Raw genomic sequence first — 15,849 nt, 5'->3', positions numbered from 1 at the left:
TTGTTGAATGAAGTACATTAATAATCATCAATAGCCAGCTGGTTTCTGAGCCTCTGTGTGTTTGTACCCGTGACAATGGACTCAGCTCAGTCAATACTATGGATTTTACTATTGCCTCCCTAGGCCGGCCAAAGAGGTACCCGAACATTTATAGACCGAGATAAACCATCTATGATATACACTGTACGTATCATCTTAATATCACATCTGGTACCTCCCCCTGCACTTTCCTCCAAACATTCACTACCCATTGTTATGCTTTCGCTCTTGTTGTTTCAAACTACTTTACCATGTACGAAGTTGGGGTGTCCTTGTACTGTCCTAGTGGAATGAATGTATTTACATATTCGATGTGCTTTTAGCAGTGCTAGCAGTTCTATTGCCGAGAGACACTGACTTTCAGGCAACCGTCTGCTTTTGACACGGCCTGTCCGTTACTCTTAGTATAACTTTTGCTAACTTTGGTTCAAACACCAGGCTCATGCTTCAGGCTCTTTCTTTCTCCTGACCTACACCATTAACAAAGAAATCGTCCCACTCCCAGCATACTTTCTTTCCCTCTAGGGCATGGGAGTGGCTAGAGCCAAGGGAGAGGAAGAATGTGAGGGGCAGGGGAGGATGGTTGGTTTCCAGGGCAAGGAGTCAACTGGGGGCAACAGGGCACAAGAGTGAGGGGCTGGCTGGTCAGACCGCAGAGTGAGGAGCTGGACAGGATCCCCTATCTCTCTGCTAGAGCTGGGATAGAAGCCACTTCCTCTTTCCTTTGCTCCTTTCTTCCTTGAGCTCTCCCACTTGAGCTACTGTATCTGGCTGGACATGGTCAGGTCCCACTGATTCCTGCCTCCCCACCCACAGATACAAAATTAACATGTTAAAAATCAGTGATTGACACCCTACTTCTAACAACAGAAAGATACATTTTTAATAAATGTATTTGCTATAGAGAAAAAAAGGACAAAAGTCAGATTATACAGGATTTCTGTCCCAGCTTTATTTTCCCAATCTTACCTTTAATAAAAGACTGAAACAATTAAAACATACATAATGATACCATTTACAGTATATACATTGTTTCTATATTTGTTTAGTTGAACAAGATAATTACAACAGCATTGCCAAACAGAAGGGCAAAAGGAAGAGAAATCACTGGTGTAAAATTTAGACTAAGCTGTATGCCTATATTACTGGAACTAATAATAAGAAATGTGAAAGGCATGGAGGGTCACGGGCACACTGAACAATGAGAGGAAACATGTCTGGCATTTCACAAGTTAAAAGTTAAAGACCTAATCCTGAAAAGACCTACATCAGGTCCTACGCTGATAAGCGATAAACGTACACCGGTAGATTGAGTGGTTAACCATTAATGCTTCTGAAAATGATTTTTTGATGTAACTGTCATTTTTACAGTGCAAATAAAGATCTATGGACTTCAGGTGATTCACTGCTACAATATAGTCTACTTACTTAATATACATCCTAGAAACATTGCAATAAGAGCTCAAACATTTTATTTTTTATAATTTTTAATTTTCTTACCTAGAGAATACATTTGGACTCAACTCTAGTAAGGCTGTATTTCTTCCTGGAAGAATCTACTAAAATACCATTACCTAACTACTAAAGCCTTATTTAAATGTTCATAGATTATTTTTGTCACCCTGTCCTGCTTCACCAAACACTACTTCCTTTCAATAATTTTTGGAACTAGCATTTATCCATAGCTCATAATTTTGGCTATGCTATCTTTTAACCTTAAGGTTGTGTTGCATTTTACTTTCAAGTTATAGAGCCCTACATATGCTTAGTTTCAGTAGTATTATTTAAAACAAACTAACAGGGGAAGCACAGATGACGACTACTGAAAGACAATTTGCTAGTGTTATGATTTTAAAGCTGATTTCTTGCTCTAGAAGATTTTTTAACAGTACTGTAGTTTTATAGTAAAATATAAAAATATAATACTAACTTGTTCCCTCATCTATTTAGTATTGACATTACCACTGAATGGAAACTTTATTTTGAAATTAGAACATCTCTCTTTTATAAGCATATATAAGACTATTTTACTATGTACAGATAATATACAGATTACCTAGTCCTAAATACAATTGGTATGTAGTCCTGAAACAATATACAGTGGTCTCGGATTCTATTCAAAAGTAAACAAAATCTTTGAATTATAAACAAGCAATATACAGTGTACATTTTGTTTAGTTTTGAATAAAATCTGAGACCACTGTATATTGGACATCTCAGGTATCCGGTTTTCTCTGAATTTTTTTACCTGACAGGAGGTGAAAATACCGGACTGTCCGCGTGAATACCGGACACTTGGCAACCCTATTCCTCCCTAGCTTCACAAATCCAGGCAGAGTTCCTCTTGGTGGTATACACTGGCTCCCTGGACAGCTTTGAGGAGCAGTGTACACCACCAAGAGGAACTCTGCCTGGATTCGTGAAGCTAGGGAGGAATAAGGTTGCCAGGTGTCCAGTATTCATGTGGATAGTCTGGTATTTTTGCCTCCTGTCCAGTAAAAAAATTCAGAGAATACCGAACACCTGAGATGTCCAATATATAGTGGTCTCAGATTCTATTCAAAAGTAAACCAAATCTTTGAATTCTACAAGCATAAGCTTGTTAACATCTCTATTTGCTTTTCTGAAGTAGCACCAAATAATTTTAAAGATTTTCATCTTTAACCTCTCACAAAATTAATATAGTCAGAGTGCACTAAAAGTGCAGAATCTTATTTACATTAGGATTGAAGAAATGAAACGTTATTCACATTAGAATCACTGCTGCATCAAAAGAAACTTGTTGCCATTCATGTGCATTATGAATATGGGAAAAGAATAGTTTCCAATTGTTCAAAAAAAGGTGTTTTCATTTCCACTAAGATTTTATTACATGATGAGGATATTAGGATATGTCTACACTAGCCCCCTAGTTTGAACTAGAGAGGCTAATGTAGGCATTCAAAGTTGCAAATCAAACCCGGGATTTAAATATCCCGCGTTTGATTTGCATCTTCCCAGCTGGTCGCCATTTTTGAAATTTACAAGTCCGGACTAACTGCCCGTGTCTACACGCGGCAGAGACCCGGTAGTTCGAAATAAAGCCCTAGTTCGAATTACCTGTTAAACCTCATTCCAGGAAACTTTGAATGCCTACATTAGCCTCCCTAGTTAACCATTTTACAGTGTCAACTGTTTTTGCATATACTTAATTAAATCTACTGAAAGAGTAGTTAAAGTATATATTTCTCAACTGAATCCTTACAGTCTTACCAAAACTCATTTAAGCTAGAGTTACTCAGCAGTTGATAACAGATGGCAGAACCACCATATATATCACCTCCATCAGGAATTTTGTGCATCTGGTTAATCAGATAACTGACTAATCAGGGGAATAATAATAATAATAATATTAATAAGCAAGCACTTATAGCATCCAAGGATCTCAAAGTGCTTTATATAGGAGGGAAACAGGAATATTTTGCAGATGAAAAAAATGAAGGCACAAGGAACAAATCTAGAATGATTTCACTTTAGACAGTGATCAAATCATTGGGATGTGAAATCTAAAAATCTAGGATTGTTGCTATCCCTTTTCTGGACTTGAGAACCCTTTTCTATTGGTTAATCAAGTGGTTCCCAACCTTTTTTTTTTTTAATATTGCAGACAGGCAAACCCATTCATAAACTTTTGGCAGACCACTAATACTTTATTGTCATATTTCCATATTCATTATGCAAATAATTGAATATGCAACTGTGCCAATAAAATGTTACCTGTCCGCCAACCCACTCACCCCATCCTGTCACTGCACATCCCTCTACCTCCAACTCCAGAACCCTCTGACCCCATCCAGCCAACCCTGGTCTCTGTATTATTAAATCTGCCAAACCCATCATCTGATATCCCCTGTATCCCACTAACCCTATTATCTCACAAGTCTGTCACCCCAGTGCCCACCGTCTCCCACTTCCCAACACCCCACTGCCGACTTCCTTTTGTCAACCACCTCTGTCTTGCCTGGAGCCTGTCCTGCATCTGCTGGCGCTGCCAGCCTTGGCACGCAGTGTCCCAGAGACCCCTGACAAACTAACAACCTCTCATTTCCCAGATCCTGCCCCACCACCCCCGGTGCCCCTTGCTCCACGACTGCCTGTTGTGCCAAACCCTGCCCCTACTCCACTGACCCTGCAACTGCCTGTTCCACAAGTTCTGAGGTCCCTGATCCTGCTCAGACACCCTCAGATCTGCTGCCCCCTGAGAGAAACACTAGCTGCCCCACACCTGACTCCATAACCAGTGACCCACTGCAACCCATCACCTCTTGCCCTTTGACTTCTAACCCCTGCCCTCCCTCAGCTCCATTCCTCCCCCCTTAACCAAGCCCCGGCCAAGTCCCTTGCTCCCCAGTGCCTAATACCCTTTGACCCCTATAGCCCTATATCCCATGTACTTTGACCCTTTAACCTCTGATACCTACAGCCCATCCCAATACCCTCTTACCCTGTGACCCCACCACTTCCTCAGCCAACACCTCTTTGCCCTTTGACTTCACCCCACCTCCCAAACTCCCCAGGGCGAGCCTGCCCCCTCTAGGGAGCGTGGCCGTTGGGGGAGCAGCCATTGGTGGTGTGCATGCACCCTCCACCTTGCCCCCTCCCTCCCTAAGCGCTTCTCATGCCTTGATTGGTAGAGGTGGGGAGGAGGGAGGGAGGCACCTCATGCTCCGTCTCCTTCCAATGCCACTTCTCTCCCATGCCACCAGCGGGCAAAATCAGCCACCATGGCCGCTGGAGCTGAAGCCTGGCTACTGTGCGGTGGCTCAGGGGGCTGGGGTGAGCCCCCACAAACAGTTGGATTCAGCTACGGCAGCCGCCATAGCCCGGCAGCCAGCAGTTCACGGCCTGGCACTGGTCTGCAGAAAGGTGGTTGGGAACTGCTGGGTTAATCTATACTCTAGTGCTGGATGCAGCTATTTATTTTTGTAAATCAGAAGGATTCTTTCAAAAGAGGATACGTTTGCCCAGGCATCTTAACAGTAAAGATGCCTTTATCTTGCAAGGATCTTCTGATTTCATTAGAGTTTTTTTTAAAGCCATTAACTAGAAACTCTGCTAATTTTACTCTTTTTCAGCAAATCAGTAATGGTACAAATTCAGCTGTAACCCTGATATATTAGATTCTAAATTCCAGACTCTGTTTTCTGAGCAACTCTCAAGGCAGACTATTTTCTGGCAAGTGATGTAATCAATTGCACATTAGATAAAACAATCTCTTTACTGCACTTCGGTTATTCTTCAGTAACCATGTGAGCCTAAGTATGACAGAATTATTGCTAAGATATATAGTACTATAAAACTTGCATTAAAAGGAACTGTACTGATAAGTTACATTAAAAGTTGCTTTATAAGTTGCACAGTGCCAGTACAGCCTTAACATTTCCTCTATCTAGTTATTATGATTTATATCAGCTGAAAATGAATAGTTATTTTAAAAGCTATTTAACCTTTAAGACTGGATACCGAAGGAGGACTGACAGCATTAACTTCAGAAACTAAAATACATGTTAAACAAACAGTTATTTTACAAGCAAACAATTTTATATGTCATCTTAAATATTCACAGTAGTTTCAGGAAAGAAACATTAATTTCTTTAAAACTACTATCTATTTCTTGTTCAACCACTATTACTATGCACAGTCGTAACTTGTTTTCCTTCCAGTACTTTTCAGGCAGGTTTTAATTTTGTTTTGTTTTTGTAGTCCACCATTCAGTTCAACTATCCCCTCAGTGATGGCTGAAGGATACCTTTTTCAAGGAGATGAGATTTCAGAGTTTTGTATACATTTAGTTGCTGTTCTGGCTGAAGCACCAACAGTTGTTTCAATAATTTGCTGGGATTTGGACCCCTGCCAATGCAATTTAAAGGAAATTGTTTTAATTAAATAAAAGCTCTAAACCTATCATACAGAAGTGATTACTTTCCTTTTTCTCCTACTTTATAAATGCAGTATCTCCTTTTTTTGGGGGGGGGAGGGAGGGAGGGAGGGAGAGAGAGAGAGGTTTTCTTAGAGTAAAGATCTCTCCAGAACTTGTGTCTGGAGAACATAATTAAAATCTGCTTTCTCCAATCATATTAGTTGTACAAAATGTTGTAGGAAGATGTTTTAACTAGATAAGCCACAAAAGTAATATGCATAATGGCTGATGCTGGTCACTGTGAGAATGTGACTGATACAAAAATTACTTGATTTGACTTCCTACCCTATGAGCTACAGGCCAAAAAATGAGCCAATATGAGTGTCCGAGTGATGCCTGATGCATGTCTTTTGACCACAAGGAAAGGATCTTGAAACAAGAAATGCAAGAACAGATGACGTTTCTGCTGCAACTCTCAGCCTAAACAGGTTAGAAAAACTTCAGATGGTGATTTTGTACATCAGTTATAGGAAAAACACAAATTTCTGATTATGGCCATCCTAGTAGTTTGGTAGAGCATGGTAGTTTGGTAGGGCATGTCTAGTGTGACTTTTCCCTAAACATACAGTTAAATCATGTTTCATTCAGTGGCTTTCAAATAACAAATCACAAAGATGCTTGGCTATATTTGTTGAGAGCTGACATGATTTAGATGTTCCTTTTTCACAAGGATAGTTCTCAGCAGTGAAAAGCAGGCAGAAAAAAGCATTTCGCATGCTGTAATGCCTGAACCCTTGTAACAATACTTGAAGCCGATTTTGTCATGGCTCACCACTGAGACTAAGTACTTGGTAGGGAGGGGTTACTCACTGCAGACTGCTCTGATAAAGCCATTTTCTGCTGTTTTAAGATAAGTTGTTTCACTACCCAAATAAATGGGCACCGGGCTAGGCATGGTAGAGAACCAATAGGTTCATAAAGTTTCCCTAAGAGATCACTTTTCAATTCTAGAATTTAAAATAGACAATCAATCCCTTATTTTATTTTCAGGAAATCTCAAATGTAATTTAAAATATGTTAAAGGTATGTATGACAAAGGGTGACAGATGTCTATCAGCCACCTATAGATAAGCCTACACATTTTAACTTATAAACAAATACCCAACATACACATGCATTTTGGATATTGTGAGAATGCCCCTAAATTTGAAAGTCAATTTGCAAGCATCTTTAGAATGCTGTCACATAATACAACTGTTATTCTAAAAGCATCTCCTTCAAAGATGCCGTGGCTTTGGCAATGTTTCTAATAAGTGGGATGTCCTAGTTTCTTCTATTTACCTAAACCCTATAGATTCTCCCCAAGCTGCATAGACTATAAAGGGAATGACAGCAGAGCTGCCACTGCTCCAATTACCACAATAAAAAACAGAATTTAAAAGTGTTATTTCAGATTCATTTTTATATACAGTAGGGTATATTCTTCCTTTTTCCTTAAGTGGTAGTAAAAAAAAATGGATAGGATGATGTAACCTATCGCAAAAACCTCTATAGAAATATCGTGAGATTTAGCAATGGCTCCAATATTCAAGAGATCCCTCTGATTGAAAATACCTCCAAAAACCAAGTTTAAAGCTAAGCTTTACTGTATCAACAGAACAGAAATACATGTAATGGAAGAAAGTTTGCTAGATCTCTATATTAACTAGGGCTGTCAATTAATGCTTGGTAATGCCTGCAATTGACGCAGAGCACAATTAACGCATTTATTTTTTAAAACACATTAATTGCAGGTGTTTTCACGGTGCTGCCCCTGTGAAATGCCACCACAGCATTTCAAAGGGGCAGCGCAAGCGATTAATCGCAATTAATTTTTTTAACCAGTTGACAGCCCTAATATTAACTAGATATATTTATATATAAAAATACCTTATGAAACTGGTGATATATACATGTACAAAAGTTGCCATCAAATACTGACAATCAAAACGATCCATTATTCCACCATGGCCAGGAATAGTGTCTGCAAAATCCTGTAAGGAAAAAAAATGCGGTAGTATAAATATTCACATACAGTACCTCAGTAACCTACTGTCTGTATTACAGCAGTGCCTAACTGAGACATGGGCTCCATCATGCTGTACCAACTCCGCTGACATGTTTCTAACACTCTCTGTCCTAAAGAATTCACCATCCAAAACAGGAAAAAAAACAATGGCAGGAGGAGAAAAAACAGAATAAAGAGGTGAATGAAAAGACTTGCCCAAGTACACACGTGAGGTCAGTGGCAGACTGGGGAATAAATTAGGCTAGATCAGAACCATCTGCCTCAACACATTGTCCCATTGTGTGATAAGCCTTCTAATCTCTAAGTATCATCTTTTAGAATCTTGCCTCCGGATGAACTGATTTAAATCACCAAAAAAAATCCCAATACCGATTTAAATCAAATTTCCTACTGATACTTCCTCATATACTTCTTCAAACAATAGTGTAAAACTGATCACTAAAACATGTTAATTTACAGCTCGGTACAACATTTTACATAATCTAAGAAGGGATACTTTTGTTTATTTTTTTACATTACTATTTCTTAAATTAATAAAAATTAAGTTATCACTCACATACAACAGCACTTATATTTTATTAAATTAAATCTTAAATGTTACATAAATGTTTCACATTTGGAATTACAGCAGTCTCCTGAACTGCTGGCTAGCGGCTGTCCTTCAACTCTTTTTAAATTTTCAAATTTTATTCACTCTAAAAGATAAGCCCTCAGAACACTAGCTGCACGGTGTCCTTAAAACTTCTACAACTAGCTCTCATCTTCCCCACTCCCACTGTCACTTTGATGCAGATCGAATTCCAAGTTACCAAAGAAGCTAAGGGTACGTCTAGACTACAGAAGTTTTGTCGACAGAAGTTTTGTCGACAGATATTGTCGACAAAGCTTCTGTCGACAAAGAGCGTCTAGACTACATTCAGTTCTGTCGACAAAGCAAGCTGCTTTGTCGACAAAACCCTGTAGTCTAGACACACCCCTACATGCAATAACACCTTCTGTCGACAGACCTCTGTCGACAGAAGGCATTATGTCTCGTAAAATGAGGTTTACCAGCGTCGACAAAACTGCTGACGTTATGTCGACAGAACTCAGCGGTAGCGTAGATGCAGGTATAGTTTTGTCGACAAAAGTCCACTTTTGTCGACAAAACTCTGTAGTCTAGACACACCCTAAGACTGTCTGTGCTTAGCGTGCACTTAATTTTTGGAGTAAGCCCCATTGAAAACAATTACCATGATGTTCCAAAATGTATTGTTATATAAAATAAGAAAAAAAGACACTCAGTGGCAACTGGCAACTCTAGATTTCTCTTACTCCAGCTTTCTGTACTGTATACTTGTGTGATAGATTCTAAACCTAGTTAACTAATTAAACAACACAAACTTTTTTTCTAGCAACATGCAATATAGCAAACAGCTTGGCAATTTACTTGTTAAATCACACTTATACTAAAAGGCATACAGAGAGTCTTGAAGAATGATGCATTGCAAAGTTGATCCACATTGTTCTTCAGACATATCCACATCATTTTCTCCCAATAAGTAATTTTCTTTATGATGTTTCATTCTTGCAGCTAGACCCTGCATCATCATCTTGCACTGCTTACAACTGACACATTTTCCTTTTTTTCTCAGGGAACAAATTTATTCAAAATATTCCCAGATAGGGACTCCTTCACACCCAGAAGCCAGGACAGTTTTTCTGCGGCAAAAGTGTGGGAGAATATCGGAAGCCGTATGTGTGCTGAATGTCTTTCCTTTCCCTTTCCAGTTCACTGTTCCTTTCTATGCTGCCCTCTGTCATTTCCTATATATTGTGTCTCCATCTACAGACAACATCTTAACTCCTCCGCTGAGCTTCGCCTAGACCCACCACCACAAAAGCATAGAACAAAGGCAATCCCATCCAGCTTATGTCTCTGTCTTTGCACGTGTTTCTTAGCAGACTAAAAGAAACTGAAAGCCAAGAAAGCTGGTTGTTAGACTGGACAGACCTGAACATTAATCCATTCTTATGAGATCATATGTGTAAGTGTAGCATGTTTGTGATAAGATTGAATTGTAATCTATTTTTAAATGAAACATTTAGTATTTTATTGTTGATTTAAAAAAATACAATTTAAATTTTTTAAAAATCTGGTTTTTTATTGTTTTTAAATCGTTGATTTTTATCAACCCTGCCTTGTCAGTATAGGTTCAATTATGTCCTACAGTTGAATACATTTTTCCCCTTTTTTCTACTACGGTGGCAGCTGCTGACACATTTACCTTCTTTATTATATATTTTAAAAATATATGTCTGTCTATCCATGAGTTAGTTTGTTCAAGAACCCCTCTAAACGATAAGAGCTAGGACCACCAAATTTGGTATGCAGCTTCCTCTTATCATACATAATTTAAAGCAAGAAGTTTGATTGTTCCAGGACAATGGGATGTGCCTAGAATTTGACTCTCTCATAAAACAGAAAGGGAAGGGTCTGGCAGGAAGGACAGTTATATTGGAGTGGGGCAGGAAGGGGCCAGACATGGGAATCAGGACAGCTATAATCCCACTAAGCCAGGAGAGGGCAGGCATGGAGAAAGGGACAGCATCTACTATATATTTCAAAAATTTTGTCTGTTTGAGTGTCTGCTTGTCCAGTGTGTTTGGCTGTGCACACTGCAGCAGCCATGGACAGGCGCTTCTCACCTGGCTTTACGCTGGTGTGGTGAGAGGGCTGGGATAGTCCTCTCTCCCTAAGGCAGCCTGCATCCTGACCCCCTTATCCCTAGCCCCATCCATAACAATGATTTGAATGAAGAAAAACAAAAACTTATTTAAGTTAAGGACCTGAGCAACGCTGAATGAATCTTCAAGTTTAGCGTTAATGCATAATCACACAGGATTAGTGTTCCTTTTAAGCTGTGTGGCAGCAAAGTCAGTTAGCTCTGTGCAGGGAGCCCTGAGACTCTGACTGGGTGGGGCTGATTAATAACCTGTGAGGCTGTGCTGTGCTGCCTGTGAGGCAGCTTAGAGGGAACACTGCACAGGATGCTTCCTGAATGTTAAAGTGGAAAAGGTATCCTGAGATCCAAGGGTCTACTACTGCTTATTTTACTTCTGCTTTGCAAATTCCCAATATGTTTCATTGATTTCCCAATGTCTTTAATTTAAAAAACTATTTTTCATTTCACAAAAGAAAATCTGAAATGCAAGCAAACTTTATTGGAGATATAATCTGAATTATATATTCTAGCAAATGTACAATGTCATCCATATAAATATTTGTGCGTAACACAATTTCTTATTTCATTATATAGACAAGTATAAAGAGGTAACTCACAAAAGAGGACTGACAAAGTTACCAACACATGTATATGAGGAAACCAGAAAGTGCTAAGATTTGCCACCATGGAAATCACAATGCATCTTCATAACATACGAAGTTTAAGAACTTTATTTTCCAACATATACTATGCAACAGATTTTTGTTTAAGAAGAATACTGTTTCAGAGGCTAAAGGTGGCTTGTTATCACATCATCCTGGTTTAATAGAACACAAGTGTCGTTAAATCAATATAATCTGAAATATCTAATTAAAATTGTAGGAACTGGCTTTATCAAAGTCTTCATAGTTTTTTTTTAATTCAAAAAATCTGTACGCACCTTGATTTTGAAAGCCCTTTTGAATCCACTAGCAAAAAAGCCTCCAAATGGCCCAATTAAAGATGCAAATGTTGACAATGCAATACTATGCATCTGGAATGGGTACATATTTACTGTTTTCTGCAAAAGAAAAATTATTAGAAATACTATCCATAGATTTTAATTTTTTTACAATTATTCCAGATACTCAAGGCTAAAGCCAATATAACATTTCATCACGGAGGCCTTCAAATTAATTTACTAACAGAGAAATATATTTTAGTTCTGAGCCAGCATGATTCACACAAAATTTCCAACTTTTCTATTATAAAAAGATACTTACCCTCGTTGCAAAAGAAAAAGACAGTTACCTGTTTTGTAACTGGTATTTCTCAAGAAGTGTTGTTCATGTCCATTCCACATTAGGTGTGTGTGCTTTCCACATGCACTGGTGCCTCAAGTTTTTTCTTCAGCAGAATCAGTAGGGGAGCAGCTCTGATGACCCCTGGAGTAGCACCACCATGGCACAGTATGAGGAGTGCCGCACCCTTCCCCCCCACCTTAGTTCCTAATTGCAGGAAACTCTGACAGTGAGGAAGAAGGGAGGGCTGTGAAATAGACATGAGCAACACATCACAAAGAACACATTACAAAAAGGTGTTTTCTTCTTTGAGCGACCATTCATGTCCATTCCACATTAGGTGACTCCACACTGTACCAACAGAGGTGAGTAGAAGTTCACAGTCGTGTAAATTGTAGTATGGCCCTGCCAAATCCAGCATCCTCTCTAACGTGCTCCTGCTCTAATAGGCTGTGAATGTGTGAAGAACTATCTAAAGAACTGCCTAGTAGAGGAGATCTACCTACAGTGCGTCAAAGCCAGCAGTTCTGATGCACAGTCACTGTTGCCAAGAAGGAACTCAGGGTGGGAGGAGTGTGCAGAGACCCTTATACTGTGCCATGGTGGTGCCACTCCAGGAGTCACCAGAGCCATACCCCTATGGATGCTGCTAGTGGGAAAATTTCCAGCAACAGTGAATGCGGCGAGCATGCACACCTAATATGGAATGGGCATAAGCAATCACTCAGAAAAGAAAAACAAACATGTTATAAAACATATCAATACATATTTTACCTAACAAAGTGGTTCTCAAACTTTTTGGCTCATAGACCACCTGGCTCAATGCAAACCTTTTCGCAGACCACCAGTTGCTAGTAGAAACTCACCATTAATTACATAATTATATGTAAGCCATTTTGCTAGTGTTGCAACTAGGGAGAATGGTTTAATTTAAATTATTAAACAGATTGTTTTAACTTTCTCATGTTAGTTTATCAAACTTCATTTTAAATAAAGTAAAATATTAATTTTAGGGTCTGTCAATTGACCTGTGTTAACGTGTTAAAAGGTGTTAATCACAGGCTTTAATGCTGTGCTGCCCCTTTGAAGTGCCAATCTGGCACTTCAAAGGGGCAGTGCATTAGGAGCCGGGGATTAGCTGGAGTGTCTAGCTGATCCCAGGCTCCTAATGCGCTGCGCCTTTAAAGCGCCAAAACAGCACTTCAAAGGGGCAGCACAAGCGGAGCCAGGGATCAGCTGGTGTCCAAAGCGCCTTTGGAAATGTGCAATGTCATCTGAGATTGTTAAAAGCTGGAGGCATGAGAGCTTCCTCCGCTGAGGTGTATTCATTTGGATCTCTCTGCTTGAATGGGTGGGTCCTCCTCTTGTGTTTGTTTTGAAGGTGAAGGGGAATATGGCACTTTGTGCAGTTTCTGGCGATGGTGGTGCTTTTGATGAGATTGCCATTTATCCCAATATTGCCAATGCGGGTATGGTATAGGTGCCATAATATGAAGGCATATTCCCAAATTTATGGTAAGATCTAGAAGAGTAAATAGTCTAATCTGTGTAAGGAGAATTTTCTGAAGAAAACCCTTTAGAAAGGTCATCTTCAGATACGGATGAAAATCCTTCTTGAGAAAAAGATCTCTGTGATGTTAACATAGCAGGAGAATGATTGGGGTTTAGAAATGGTGAATTGAACATAGAGGAGATTAACAAATCTCGGTGCTTAATGTAGTGTTCAGCTGGTGTTGATGGTGCCGTAGTAGGGAGCACTGATGCGATTTGAGGCATTAGATTGTGCCTCCGTGCCTAGTTAATTAGCATCCCATTAGGCACTTTTCCAGTGGAGGCAAAGCTGCTGGGTGGTGACCTCACCTACCTAGGCGAAGTGCTCTTATGCTACGCCAGCAAGATCGTGTCGGTGCCGGATGCTGCTGCAGCTGATGAGGCAGGCAACTTAAAGCCTGACGCCTTAGAGAGGGACTTAGCACATGCTGCTTTGTTAGCTGCGCTGGCAGCTCCAGAGACGCCCAGAGCGTCATATGTGCTAAGACGCAGTGCTGCGGCTGTTTTTGGCACCGCCCGTAAGGCATTTTGATGCCATAACCTCCTGAGGTAAGGAGGAGGTTCGCCTTTTGGCGGGCTTTTGCCCCCATGCTGTTTCTGCTCCTCAGGCAGTTGACCCAGGTTGGAAGCTGGTCTGAGGGAATTTTCAAGTAGAATTAATTTGAGAGGCAAGTCTCTGTCCTTTTGCACACGCGATTTCAGCTTTGCACAACAAGGGCATTTGTGAAATACATGCTCCTCTCCGAGGCAGCAGATGCATTGTGAGTGCCCGTCTGAGACAGGGATAGGATTTGTGCACGAGGAACAGTGCTTAAAACCCGGTGAGCTAGGCATGGTGCTAAAATAAGTCAGTACAGGCAGTCCCCGGGTTACATGGATCCGACTTACATCGGATCCCTACTTACAAACGGGGTGAGGCAACCCCGCACTAGCTGCTTCCCCCCAGCAGACCAGGGAGACGCGAAGCTAGTGCCCCCCCCCCCCCCAGCAGACCAGGGAGACGCGGAGCAGCTTTTCTCAGCAGACACCTCAGCTTGAGAATAAAGGACTGAGGGAAGTGAGGTGTGGGAGAATAAAACTGAGCTCTGGAGAAATGTTTGGCTAGAGTTTCCCCTACAGTATGTACCAGTTCCGACTTACATACAAATTCAACTTAAGAACAAACCTACAGTCCCTATCTTGTACGTAACCCGGGGACTGCCTGTAACTGCAAGGGTTAACTGGGAGAAAGAAAACTTATTCTAATCTAATTATTTAAGTAAATTAATGTATTTATTTAAAGAACAAACTAACTAGCTAACTAATTAACTGTGGAGAAAAAGCTTGGTATTGAAGGGAATAGGTATCTAAATGCAAAGAGGCTAGAGAGCACTGCTATGGTCCGTCTGCAGCTGGAGGAGGTAGAGAAGGAACTGAAGGGGGAGGGGCTCACGCATGTGCAATGCCTGCACCTACAAGCGTGTGGCTCCAGGCACACTGATCTGAAATCTCCAATCTAGGGCTCGGTGGCAACACACTAACTAAGTGTGGAAAACCCATGGGGATATCTCTTGAAAAAGAATAATGTATTTTTCCCCTCTCATATTTTGCACTCCAACTTGTTATACTGTGTTCTATTGTATTCTGCATTATATATAGTTAATTGATTTCATGCGCACTTTTTTGTGGACCTTCTGGTCTGTCAGACAGGACATTTTTTTCTATTATTAGCAAGGAGCAGATTCCCCTACTCTACATACTGACATTCAAACCTCAAGACTAGGGTGATGGGGTGCTCTGTAGCAGCATAGTATCCTAGGGTATGTCTACACTACCCCCCTAGTTCGAACTTCCCGGGCTTCATTTGCATAAAACCGGCCGGCGCCATTTTTAAATGCCAGCTAGTTCCACGAGGTGTACAGCTAGTTCAGATTAGGAAGCCTAATCCGAACTAGCTAGTTCGTGCCGCGTGGCACGGGGTCCAAACTAGCCAGCATTTAAAAATGGCGCCGGCCGGCTTTATGCAAATGAAGCCCGGGAAATTAAAATCCCGGGCTTCATTTGCATCTCCGTATGACTACATTACCCCCCCCCTAGTTTGAACTAGGGGGGGTAGTGTAGACATACCCCTAGATATGGCTCTCTCCTGAAGTTGCCTAGTGATCACTATAAATCATGGCACCAAGTCCTCCAGAGAAGAGATGAGCTATTTAAATACCAGAGAATTCCTGATCTACTAATCTGTGTCTATACAGACTATGGCCTAGAATTCCTAAATTTCACATTCCCTGTTTGCATCATAGCCACCAGTCTCCTCGTCTGGAGGCT

General features: G+C 40.5%; 1 protein-coding gene across 1 annotated transcript in view; it reads right to left on the bottom strand.

The window, feature by feature from the left end:
- Window positions 1–2,511: 2,511 nt before the first annotated feature.
- The window catches only part of CDS1 (CDP-diacylglycerol synthase 1), a 72,753-nt gene continuing 59,415 nt past the window's right edge, over window positions 2,512–15,849 (bottom strand). Inside the window, exons 11-13 of the mRNA XM_075929530.1 lie at window positions 11,652–11,771; window positions 7,868–7,971; window positions 2,512–5,928 (exon numbers count right to left, since the gene is read on the bottom strand). Coding sequence (XP_075785645.1) covers window positions 5,799–5,928; window positions 7,868–7,971; window positions 11,652–11,771 — 354 coding nt within the window. The 3' untranslated portion in view covers window positions 2,512–5,798. The remainder of the gene's footprint in view (window positions 5,929–7,867; window positions 7,972–11,651; window positions 11,772–15,849) is intronic.

Source organism: Pelodiscus sinensis, chromosome 5 (genome assembly GCF_049634645.1).
Source record: "Pelodiscus sinensis isolate JC-2024 chromosome 5, ASM4963464v1, whole genome shotgun sequence".
Classification (NCBI taxonomy): Eukaryota; Metazoa; Chordata; order Testudines; family Trionychidae; genus Pelodiscus; species Pelodiscus sinensis.
This window is presented reverse-complemented; position numbering and strand designations above follow the sequence as displayed.